This window comes from Microtus ochrogaster, unplaced genomic scaffold, assembly GCF_000317375.1.
Source record: "Microtus ochrogaster isolate Prairie Vole_2 unplaced genomic scaffold, MicOch1.0 UNK49, whole genome shotgun sequence".
NCBI classification, from domain to species: Eukaryota; Metazoa; Chordata; class Mammalia; order Rodentia; family Cricetidae; genus Microtus; species Microtus ochrogaster.
The window spans coordinates 967,940-980,018 of record NW_004949147.1 but is presented as its reverse complement, the minus strand read 5'-3'; the positions used below and the strand labels follow the sequence as shown (position 1 = coordinate 980,018).

General features: G+C 50.4%; 1 protein-coding gene across 1 annotated transcript in view; it reads left to right on the top strand.

Annotated features, from left to right (window-relative positions):
• The first annotated feature begins 6,354 nt into the window (after positions 1-6,354).
• Positions 6,355-12,079, top strand: part of Ccdc33 (coiled-coil domain containing 33) — a 100,686-nt gene continuing 94,961 nt past the window's right edge. Inside the window, 4 exon segments of the mRNA XM_026777203.1 lie at positions 6,355-6,682; positions 7,525-7,853; positions 7,935-7,965; positions 7,968-8,032. Coding sequence (XP_026633004.1) covers positions 6,373-6,682; positions 7,525-7,853; positions 7,935-7,965; positions 7,968-8,032 — 735 coding nt within the window. The 5' untranslated portion in view covers positions 6,355-6,372.

The window sequence follows — 12,079 nt, the reverse complement described above, 5'->3', positions numbered from 1 at the left end:
AAAGTTAAATTCGGTACAGAAAAAAAAAAAAAACAAAACTTACTTCTAAGCCCTCCCTTCCTTACTTTAGCTATAGTAATTGGTTGCTCAGGCTGGCCTTGAACTTGTAATAATCCTCCTGACTCTGCCCGCTGAGTGCTAGGATTACAGGTATGAGCCATTATGCCTGGTTTAGAATATGCTCTTATCTTTCCTTTTTTTCTATTTTATATGTATATGCATGTGTGCATCTCTGTGTGTGTACCACTATGTATATATACATGTGTGTACCTCTCTTTCTTTCTATGTGTGTACCTCTATCGGTGTGTGTATACCTCTCTCTCTTTCTCTCTCTCTCTCTGTATCTCTGTGTATGTGCATATGTGTGTGTACCTCTCTCTTTCTGTGTGGGTGTGTACTTCTATGTGTGTGCATATGTGTGCATACCTCTCTCTGTCTCTGTGTGTGCATGTGTGTGTTCATGCGTGTATAAATATATGCAACTTCAGGTTTCATCCTCAGGATGCTGCCTACCTCCTTTGTCTATTATTGGCCTGAAGTAAGCTCACCAGTTAACTAGATTTGCAGGGATTTTCTTGTCTCTGTCTCCCCAGTTCTGGCATTGCAAATGCATGCCACAATACCCAGAATTTTTATGTGGATTCTAAGGATCAAATTCCAGTCCTCCTACTTGCAAGGCAAGCACTTTACCAAGCCCCAGCCCATCATGCCTCTCCTGTTGGTATGCCTCATTCTGTGTCTAACTCTATCACACACACACACACACACACACACACACACACACACACACACACACCCTGTTCCTTCTTCCCTCCCTGTGAAATTTGCTTTCTCCTCCCAAAGGTTTAAGATAGGATCTCTCTTAGCCCCCACCTGCTTCCATCTGGCCTCTGACCAGGCCAGCTCCCCTATTACCCATCCCAGTTCCTGTTCAGTTTGTTCTGCTGCTTACCTGCTCTGTCTGTCAGGAGTTCCTGGAGGCCTAGAGTCTACAAGCCTCCAGCCTATAGTTATGACCAGCTACCTACCTCTGGGTCCCGGGAGCCTGCTGGGCCACCCAGTAGTCAGCAGTCAGACTCCCAAAGGCCAGTGCTGCTGACTCTGCCAGTGAGACTGCCCTCCCCCACCTGCAACCCCAGGAACTTTAGCCCTCAGAGGCAAAGCTGATGAAGAGGTTTGCAGGGGCAAACCCCAGAACCTCCCTTGCAGCCTCTGCACACTCCCACAGCTCCTACGCTGCCAAGGCCAGGGCCGGAAGATTGCAGGAGTGACTAGGGCACCCCTGGCTCGCTCAGTGTTGAGTGTGGGGCCTCAGAGACCTGATGGGGTCTGAGTGGGACAGGCTTACAAAGTACTACACAGGAGAGAGTTTGCAGCGAGCCAGGCATTCCATGAAGTAAGGGACCATGCTCCTATAATACCTGTGTTTCTGTCACTTATCAACTGAGTAATCATAAGTTCAAACCCTCCTGGCCTGGCTCTAAGTCTCTCAGTCTGTGATGTAGAGACAGACTGTTTGCCATGTTCGCTTTGCCATCTTGTCACCTTATGAGCCTGTGACACTCAGACCTGAAGAGAACAGGATGGGCTTGAGAAGGAGGGAGGTTTTGGAGGAGCTGGGAGAATGTGGGATGCAGGCTTATGGGGGTTTGAGGTGATCTATGGATCCCACAGACTGAGTATCAGGAAATTCGAGTCTACCCACCCTACCCACCTGTTCTCTCTGGCCTGTTTCCTCTGCTGGAAGGGGATGTGTGTCTCAGCCACAGGTCCCAGAGGCTTCCAGGGGACTCTCAGATGTCCCTGCTCTTGGTGAGAACTCAGCTCTATGCTAAGGCCAGAAGTGGGTGGGTAGAAAGGGAGTAGGAGGTAGGTGCCTAGTGATGGGGGCCTAAGAGCCCTCAGGAGTCCTGGGGATACTGCTAGGCAGGCTGAAAAGAATCATTGTGGGAAACAGGAAGAGGCGCTCTGGGTGGCTAATTACAGGCCCAGGCCCTTCAGACCCCAGCAGCCTCAAAGTGGCCATTCTTTTGCAGAAGAAAGGGAGTCCAGGGCCCCATTAAGGCTTTCATGGTGGGACTGCAGAAGGTGTCTTGGCAGTCAGCCTTCGATTACTGGTTCCCTACACCTTCCTGCACACTCACAGGGTACAGGCCCTGCCACCCAGCACAATCTCCCCTAAGGTTTGAGCCTTTTGAAAACCATTAAAGATGGAAGTCCAGACCCGTCTTTCTGTCCACGGTTGGACTCAGTTTCCCCAAGTGTAAAATGTGGATGCCATCTAGTCCTGACATACTAAGATGCTATGACCATCTCTGAAGATCAGAGGCCAGAATTCTGAAAACTTGAAGCATCAGGAAGTCTTGCCCCCGTCCTGCTGCATAGTCAGGGCTTTCTGTCCTTCTGGGCACACCAGGCTCCTCAAGGTGAGTAAAACTCCTTCACCTCTCACAGATGGGAACCAGATGAAATAGCCACAAACAGAAGCTGAGTCGTGTTTAATTTCTCGCTATCATATTGAATGTGTATGAGTGTATTGCCTGCGTGTACGTCTGCGCATCGAGAGTATGCAGAGCCCACAAAGGCCAGAAGAAGGTGCTGGATTTTTCTGGGACTGGAGTTATAGAGGATTGTGAGCCACCGTGTGGGTGCTGGGAATCAAGTCTGGGTCCTCTGGAAGGGCAGCCAGTGCTCTCAGCAGCTAAGCCATCTCTCCAGCCTGGCTAAGTTGTCTTTATCAATTAATCCACTCATTCATTCACTCCATGATGCCTTAATCACCTCCCAGGTCCCTATTACTGACCTGGGCACACAAACCATTGTGTGTTCCTCAAAGAAACACCAATAGAGAATGGGTAGGTCATGGCTTGCAACAGATCAGGAAAGGGTGCAGGGTAACCAAGGACAGCACCGCTGGAGGGGCTGAAGGGAAAGTTTCCTCAGGCTGCAGGAGGAGCAGTCTTGCTTCAGAAGGACCTGGGCAGTGTGGGCAGAAGAACAACACCAGCAAAGGCAGGGGAGGGGCAGTGCGCAGGTGCAGGATGGACCTGGCCTGGTGCAACCTGAGCCTTCCCAGGATGCTATCCTGCTCACGGGGAAGTGAGCTGGTCTTAAAGGACAGCATTGTGAGGCCTCCTTCATAGGAGCACCTGCAGTGGGCCTGGCCAATGCGTGTTCAGACCCAGGAATAGAAGGCAAGGTTGCCAGGGAGCTGCTTTTTAATGGGAGACAGTTTCTGTTTTACCAGATAACGAGTTCTAGAATTTGATAACACAGCAAAGAGAACATACTCCTGAAATATACTTTTAAAAACATTATCTGTCTGTTTATATCTATCTAAGTAATTTTAAAAATCATTGATGTTTTGTTGTTGCTTTTTTTCTTTATGTAGTCCAGGCTGACCTCAAATGTGATATGTATTTAAGAATGACCTTGAACTTCTAATCTTCCTGCCTCTACCTCCCCCCACCCCCCGAAACAGCCCTGGAACTCACTCTGTAGACCAAGCTGACCTCGAATTCAGATTCACCTGCCTCTGCGTCCTGAAAGCTAGGATTAAAGGTGTGCACCTAGACCACCTGGATCCCTCTACCTCTTGTATTACACTCATCTTTATGTGATGCTGAACTCAAACCTAAGGCTTTGGTGTGTGCCAGGCAAGAATCCTAGTAACTGAGCTTACATCCCCAGATCTGTGACTTTTATTGTTATTTACTTTAAAAATTTTTATTTTGTCTGCTTGTCTGTCTATTTATTGTGTGTGTGAGTGAACGTTTGTTCCACAGAGCTCATGTGGAAGCCAGAGGACAGTTTTTTGGGAGTTGGTTCTCTTCCACCACGTATGTCTCAGGGATCAAACTCATATTGTCATTTTGGCAGCCAGTGCCTTTGCTCACTGAGCCATCCTGTCAACCGAGTTTCTGTTTGTTTGTTTGTTTGTTTCAAGTACATGTGTATCCCGCATGTACACACACACACGCACACAACACACACACACACACACACACACACACACACACACACACGAGTGAGCCTACCCTGGAGGCAGAGTAGGAAGGGGATACTTGGAAAGGGGCGGGATGCCAGACAGTGGAGGGTCCTAAATGCATGCTGAAGCCAACAAGCCACCCCAGAGGCTGTGTGAACAGATGGAGGGGGCAGCAGGGAGGATGGCAGTGCTGAAGGGACTGGGAGAACCGACTAGAAAGACACAATTGCGCACACAAGCCCTGTCTGCAGGAGCAGCGGGCCGGGTTGCAGTGTGCTGAGGTCACAGAGCCTTGGGGCAGGCAAGATGGCCTCTCATCTTTGACGACGCTGGGAGTGACTTCAGACATAGGAGGGAAGAGAGCTGTTTGTACCAAACCATGTCATTTTAGGACAGGCCTGGCAGAAACAAGTTCAGCCTGCAGTCCATAACTGGCAGCATGAGGATACTCAGGCAGCCTCTGCCACCCACCATCTCCCCAAAACAGCCGTTCTGTGCCCTTTTCCCTGTGTGACTGACAGAGTTCCCAACTGTTAGAGCTACAGGATGGCTCACCTACCCCACTGCTGCCCGTCACACAGAAGGGGCACCAACATCCAGAGAGAAGGGATCTACTGAATGTCACCTACACGCTAGGTCACTGGAGCTCTCCCTTGGGGACAGTTGTAAAGGAAGTCCACAGCTGCTGGGACCCTTAGCTGCACTTGCCTGCAGCCATCTTCAGAACAGTGTCTTTCCTTCAGGAAATGATGTCAGCTGACATGGCTAACTGCAGGTGAACCTCTGTGAATGTAAACCGTGCTCGTCATAAACATGCTCTACAGACTCAAAACTGTCCTTCTGTAGCTTCAGGCGACTGAATTTCCCCAGGAGAGGCATCACATATGTAGCTAGACTGCACTCCTTGGGTCCAGACCTCAATTCCCACTGGCCATTTGATCTGGGACAAGTGTCTGGACATTCCTTCAGTCTCATATTCTCCATCTAGAAAACAGGAAATAGTTGTGTCACCTTATAGATCCACAAGAATGTCTAATGCCCAGAAACTGTTCAGTAGAAAGGATGGCTAATGGTAGTGATACTAATATTATTGGATAATGAGAATCTAACAATATTTGATAATTATATAATTATTCAGTATTAATCCAATAATAATATAATGACTGTGGTGGTGATAATGGTTTTGTTGATAGTGATGGTTGTGGTGGTGGTGATGATGGTGGTGGTGAGGATGGTAGTGGTGATGGTTGTGGTTGGTGGTGGTGCTGATGGTTGTGGTGATGATAGTGGTAATAGTTGTGGTGATGATGGTGGTGATGACGGTAATGGTCATGGTGACAGTGGTAAGATAGTGGTGATGTCAGTAAACTTAGTTTTTATTGAGGAATGTCTAGGATCCTCTGGCTGCAATTAAACCCAGGACCAGGGAGAAGAGATCCCTGACTGACTACCTTGGTGTGAGAGACCGAGTTCTCTCTGTAAAGTGAAGCCGTGTGTCTTGATTAAGTAAGCTGGCTGCAGGAAACACATACTGATAGACACATTTCCCTGCCCTGGAGGCCTCTCCCAGTCCACTGAAATAGACACCTGAGAAATAGAAAGTTCTGACTACCGCTGTCCCTCATGTTTTATAGACTGCATAGAAAATATCGTCTTTTTGCATACTTAAGAACTTGAGGTCTTGTGTGTGTGCGTGTGCGCACAGGCATGCAGACGTACATTTGTACGTAGACTGTGTGTATAGGTGTAAGAGTGTATATGTTTATGAGCACACATGTACATACAGGCACACATGTAGAAGCCAGCCATAAACCTTGGGCATTATTCCTCAGGAACCTTTTACTTTTTTTAAGCCAGGAGCTCACTGATTCTTCTAGAGTGACAGGCCGGCTCCAGGAATCTACCTAACTAGACCTTCCCAGCACTGAGATGATAAACATGAGCCTCCATTCCCAGAACCCATGTAAGCTGGTTCTCATGCATGTACAGCAAGTAATTAACTGGCTGAGCTAGCCCTGGTCGTTTGTCTCCATAATTCATGTTTATCTTTGTCTTCTCTACCTACTGCCTTCACTAGAAGACAGGTTTTGTGGGGAGGGGGTCAGGAATGTGTGTTTGGTTCGCTGCTATGTTCAAAATGCTGAAAACAGCATCTCACATACAGTAGGCTCTCAATAAATATTTGCTCAAAGATCAAACACTAAATAGGAAGAATGAATTGCTACTTTTGTTCCCCAGTTCAGACTCGGTTTCCTGGCTTGTTGCCTGGATGCTTCTCAAACAAACAGAGAAGGGTGAGGTGTGGCCCCAAATACCCAATCTGTCTGCTCCACACTGGGATGGAACTGTGAGCAGAAGAGGACAGAGCTCAGCTTGGAGAAGCCATGGCCTTTAGAGGTTCTGATCGCCATCTGCCTGCATCCCTGCTGAGCCCAAGGCTAAAGGCAGAAGAGATGACACTGGACCTGGAGTTTGAGGTCTTGAGTGTGGGGTTTAATGAGGAAGGCAGATATGCCCTGAGGCTGTCAGCTGAGAATCCACTGCAGGCAGGCTCCGGGGCTGGAGTGCAGTTGCGAGTCAATGATGGGGACCCCGTCCCAGCCTGCTCTGCTGTCACTGAGGTCATTGAGCAGCAGGATCCTGAGCAGAGCCTCTCCTTCACCAGGAACAAATTTGTCTTCACTTTGCCCAAAGGTACAAAGAGGAGTCGGGGTTGGGGGGAAGGAGGGTCCTTGGGACTTCTGCCCTAGACCTCGTCAGAGCCCTGGGAAATCAAAGGGAACTGGGAGAGCCATGGGCAGAGTTCTAGACAGACGTCCAAGCTCTGCCTATGTGACTGTGTGACCTTGGACAAATGCTGGCCCTGTACAAGTCCCTGCTTCCTTCATTGTAACATGGGGGTGCTGACACTGTTCTCACAGGGGGCAGGGGTGAAGAAGAACTAAAGGGGATGTATGAATTCCAAAGAAGCAAGCCCAAAGCATGTTTAGAGCCAGTCGTAAGCAGTGAACATTATATTGAATAATGCTAGAAGTCCCCTAAGCACCCGCTGGTTATAGGAATGGAGAATGGACAGAACTGGATGGATAGGAGACCCTGGTCTTGCCTTCTGGGGCCTTCCAGACTGGGTGCAAAGAGGCAAAAACCTTAAGTCAAAAATGGCTAAGTGATTTAGAAGATCCAGACTTAGAATGAGAGCTACCCAGGCAGGCTTCCTGGTGGAAGTAGAAGACTATAGTTGGCTAGAAATCAGGCACTGGTCAAACTCTTCCCTGGTCCAGAGTGGTGTCAGGATCCAGAATGGTTCCCATAGGTGTAAGCCTTTCCTTCCTCACTCTGGTGGGCTCACACGAGGCATGGGAAAAGGGAAGGAGCCTAGGGTGAAGCCTGAGAGGGGCTGCCCACAAGAGAAATCTTAGGCAAGCACACTTGGGTTCGGCTCAAAATTTGCCCCAGGGCCCTGGATGTCCTTCTTCCTCCCTGGTAGAAGGACAGAGACCCTAGAGCCCACATCCGACCTCATGTTCTCCACCCAGGATTCTGCAAGAATGATGGGCAGAATGACACACATCTGCGTGTAGAGGCACTGAGGCTGGATGGACCCTCAGGACAGGTGGCCCAGAGGGTGGGTGAGGCTATCTTCCCAATCTACCCACGACCAGATGAGCCCCGAATGAACCTCACAGCCCAGGAGCACGAGGACCTGTACCGCTACTGTGGCAACCTGGCTCTTCTCCGAGCTAGTGAGGACCCCACAGCCCGCCACTGTGGAGGCCTTACCTACAGTGTCGCCTTCCATGCACACCGAGCCCCTAGGTCCTCTGTCTCAAGCCGCCTCGTGGAGCCCAGCCAGCCAGAACTACAGGTGGGTACACTTGGGTACCTGCTCAGGACAGCTGTCTACAGCCATACAGTCACCGACCTCAATCTCCCACATCCTCAGCAGACTTCCAGGGAGGTCGTGAGTGACAAGGCTCATCCAGCTCCAATAGTGACCAGGAAGGGCTTAGCTGGGAACCAGGACCCTGGAGGCATCAGGCTCAGGCGAGGGGTGCTAGTCCTTTTGTGGAAGGTCTCCCACTGTGGCCAAGTTCTGCATCCAGGCGTCATGCCCAGTAGCGAATCCACAGAGCAAGCAAGCAGTGGTTCATTTCACAGGTGGAGAAAACACACCCAGGATTCTGGATTCCACTAAATTTCAACATTTATTGGGAATCTCGGAATGCAGTAGCATGTGGCATCCATGGCTAGGTCAGCCCCTAAGCACAGAGTGTCACTAGATACAACACGGTTGGATACAATATGGGTGTCGCCCGCCCGTGGTGCTCAAGGCTGGCAGGACGGCTCTAAAGAGGAAGTGTAGGGCCAGAAAAGGCGTTCTCAGGTGTGTCCTTTGGGAGGAGTCTGCTCCTTCTCCTCGTGTATCTATTTACTCCTCCATCCTATATTTGGCTGTGTTGGATCCACACAAGGTGGGTGAGGTGTAGGGGTGGCAATTTGAGGCTTAGGGAAGAAGGTTCCAGGGTAAGCTAGCAAAGAGAAGGGAATGGTTGAGCTGGCAGAGGGACTAACTGAAGATACTCCAAAGGCATAATCCTCCTGCTCTCTCTCCCTCTGTCTGTGTGTCTGTCTGTCTCTGCCTCTATGTGTATCTCTTTCTCTGTCTTGCCCCGTCTCTCAAGCACAATCTAGGCTGGCACTGAGTAGGCCCAGGAGGTAGACTGTGTTGTGGAGAAGCCCAACTGGGGAAGATGTGGGAGGAACTGAAACTCAGAGAGCAGAGGTGGGTATTCAATTCTGAAGGCAAAAAGGGGGGCACAGGAGGGGGGTCTGTAAAGAGGGGAGTTTAGGTAAAATAAGCTGGAAGCATGTGACAGGGACCCAGGAACAGCTGTTCTTGCCCAGGCCTCCCTGGCCTACTAACGTGGCCCACTCTAATTTCTGTCCATTCATTTCTGAATCAATTAACAGACCTTCCCGACCCTGTCTGTGCTCAGCTCCATTCTGTTCCATTGAGAAATGAGATGGGTAGCTGAGGTGAGTCTGAAAGCTTCCTGTGTCCAGGGCCTAGGGCCCTGCCCCTCTGTCTACTGCTATTATCTAGGGAGGAGGCTCAGAACCCTGGAACAAGCTGTCCCTGCTCTTTGTCCTGAACAGCCTGAGCTGCTTGGACAGGGCATTCAGGCTATGCTGTGAAATGGGGGTGAAAGAGGTTGGGACTACTGGGGGGAGGGGCTGGTGAGATGGCTGCCTCGACCTCGGCAGCTCTAATTTCTGTTATTTAAAGCCATCATCTCTGCGCCACACTCCCTCTTAAAGTGTCAGATGTCTGCTTCTACCAAGACAAGAAAATAGCTTTCAAGGGAGAGGAAAATCGCTCCCCTTAGGTGGGGGTGGGGGGTCAGCAATCACAGCCCTGATGACAGTGCCGGAGCCCACAGACAATGGAGGGTTCCTCATGAACAGTACAGGCTTGTAGTTAGACAGACTCAGCCCAGCAGCTCAGCCTACCAAAGGCAGGCTCCTGTCCCTGTTGTCACTTGGTGGCCAGAGGGGCTCAGTATTTCTTTGGACCCGGGGCCTAGAACCATAGGGATCCTTATGGTCGTGCTGCTTCCCTGCCCTGTGAAGAGGGGCAAGGACGCCAGATAAGAGGATTGCTTAAGGAAGGGGGGACTGTACCAGGGAGAGGGAGGCTTCCCTTGGCTTTCTGGTTGACAGTCCAGGGAACTGGAGAAACACGGGCGAAATAGGAGAAATAGAAGCAGCAAAAGAGAATTTCATTTGGGGGTTCCAGAGCAACTTCAGCAAAATTCAGTTCAGGTCCAGGAACAGAAGCTTCAGTTCAAAACCATTTCCTCCAGGAAGTTTTCCAGCATGGATGTCATTGCTTCCAAACTATTCTCAGCCCTGTTGGGATCAGGTGTCTCAACAATCTATTTAATTTAGAACTCTACTTTTATGAGTGTGTGGGTTTTTTTTTTTCTTTACATAGCGTGTGCCATTTTTCCCAAGACACAACAGGCAAAGGTCATGGGGAGGGGGCAATAGAACAATGGGGCGAAGGGCAGGCTGACATCTGACTGGGTTTCAGTGACAGGCAGGACTCCATGTGAACAAGACCAGGGCTCTGTGTGAATGTCTGCTGAATGAGTCTGAATCCTTTTGCATCCTGGCCACGGTGCACCAGTGCTTGGTTCTAACAGGCTGCACCAAATACAGTTGCTCTGAGCTAATATTTTCCCGGAGGTGGGGGCGGTTAGCAGGAGCTGTTCCCATGAATATTTCTAACAGGGACAGTCAGAGACTCAGGATGGAGGTCCTTCAGGGCTGTCCTAACTCACAAAGAAGGACCCTAGGAGCACACAGGCAGAAGCTACCTCAGGTTCCCTGCAGCCACTGGCTATCACCCTTCCTGGACACAGGGGCATCCTTAGATGCCTGCCCACACCTAGTACTACACCAGGTACTATCACTGGGGCAGGGATCAGAAAGGAGGTAGGTGGCCTACACAGTGCTAGGCACTAGAGATTCTGGGGCGGGGGGGGGGCGGGGGATAGAAAGTGCAGGCAAGTCTGAGCTCCAACCAATTCCCCAAAATTATGCCTCTCAGAGGGGAGAAAAGGAAAAGGACTTCCCTTCCCTCAAAGGCCATCACATCCTGAAAGTTCAGGGACATCTTCCCACAGGCAGGGCTGTTGAAGAGGGAAACTTAGAGCGGGAGATTCCCAGGGATGGAGTTCCTGGAAACATGAGTTTAATTCCTTGCTAGTAGCTCTGGGGGCCACCTTGGGGATGCCTGCCATTGAAAACCTCAGTTTCCTCCTGCAAGGCCCTGTGGTTCCCGAGGAAGAGGGAGGAGGGTGTGGTGGGGGCCCTCGCCGCAGTTGCGGCTCCCAGACAATCGCAGTTTTGTTCCGTGGAAATGATTCTGTTTCCCTGGAGACTTTTAAAAGACGCTTTCAATTTTTTTTTATTTCTTCCATTTAAAACACCTTTTTATTTTATTATTATTATTATTTTTTGCCCCGGAGGAACAGAGAAAGGAAGAAAGAAGAAAACTAATAAAGCAATCACCAAATGCTAAACACCTGGCTGTAAGCCTGTGGATTCTGACCGTGGCTCCAGCACTAACAAGCTGGGGGCTTTTGTTAAGGGGAAGTGGAGGAGAATCGAGCAGCCAGCGGAGTGGCTTGCCTAACCTCACCTCTACCCTCTGTTCCCCACACCTAGGTGGGGCCGCCTTTCCTTTCCCTTTGTTCCCTCCCTCTCCTCGCCCCCTCCCCCATTCAGCCTGCTTGTTCCTAGTCCTGATTCTGGCTTAGAGCTGCAGGCCAACACTTTTGCTACCCCAGGAACCCTCCAGCTTCAGGCCAGAGCCCTGCCAGTCTTCGCTCTCCCTCTCCGAGCCGCTTTTAAATTCATTATGCCTTTTATTGCTGGCTATTGCCTGTGCTTTTCCCATTGCCCTGGAGACTGGAGTGGTTCAAGCGGGAGAGGCACGCGATGTGGATTTCATTAACTCCACTCTTTACTGCCCATTCACTCTCAGGGGGCTGGCCTGGAAGGGTGGCGAGGGAGACCTGGGCACCTCCTTGTTAGCACCCCTGTCCTGTCCCTCAGTGCCAGCCCACTTTCCTAGTCTTTCAAAGCTTCCACCTGCCACGCTCCTGGTGGTTAGAGAGGAGGGCTGTGGCCCATTTCACAGGTTTGAGAAAACAATGCTGAGACTACAAAAAGAGCAAGAGGAGGTCCAGCAGGAGAGAGCAGGTTAGAACTGGACTGCCAGTCCCTTGCCTGGCTGCTGCGGCTGCCCTGGACTAGGATCTCAAAGTCGGCCCTTCTCTGCCTCTTCTGCCTCCATCAAATCTGCGGGCTGCAGCAAGGCGGCTCTTCCTTGCAAATGAGGCAGTTTTATGGGCTTTAGAAAAACACTCCAATTGTTCCCTCAATTACCCTGGAGCAGATTGAATATATTAATCTCTCTCTTAACTCGAGTTAGAGACTCAGCTGCCACCCCTCCCCCCCTCAACCACCAGCGTCCTTCGACAGGCACGTGCCAGGGATTGACTCCCAGCCCCCACCTTCCTG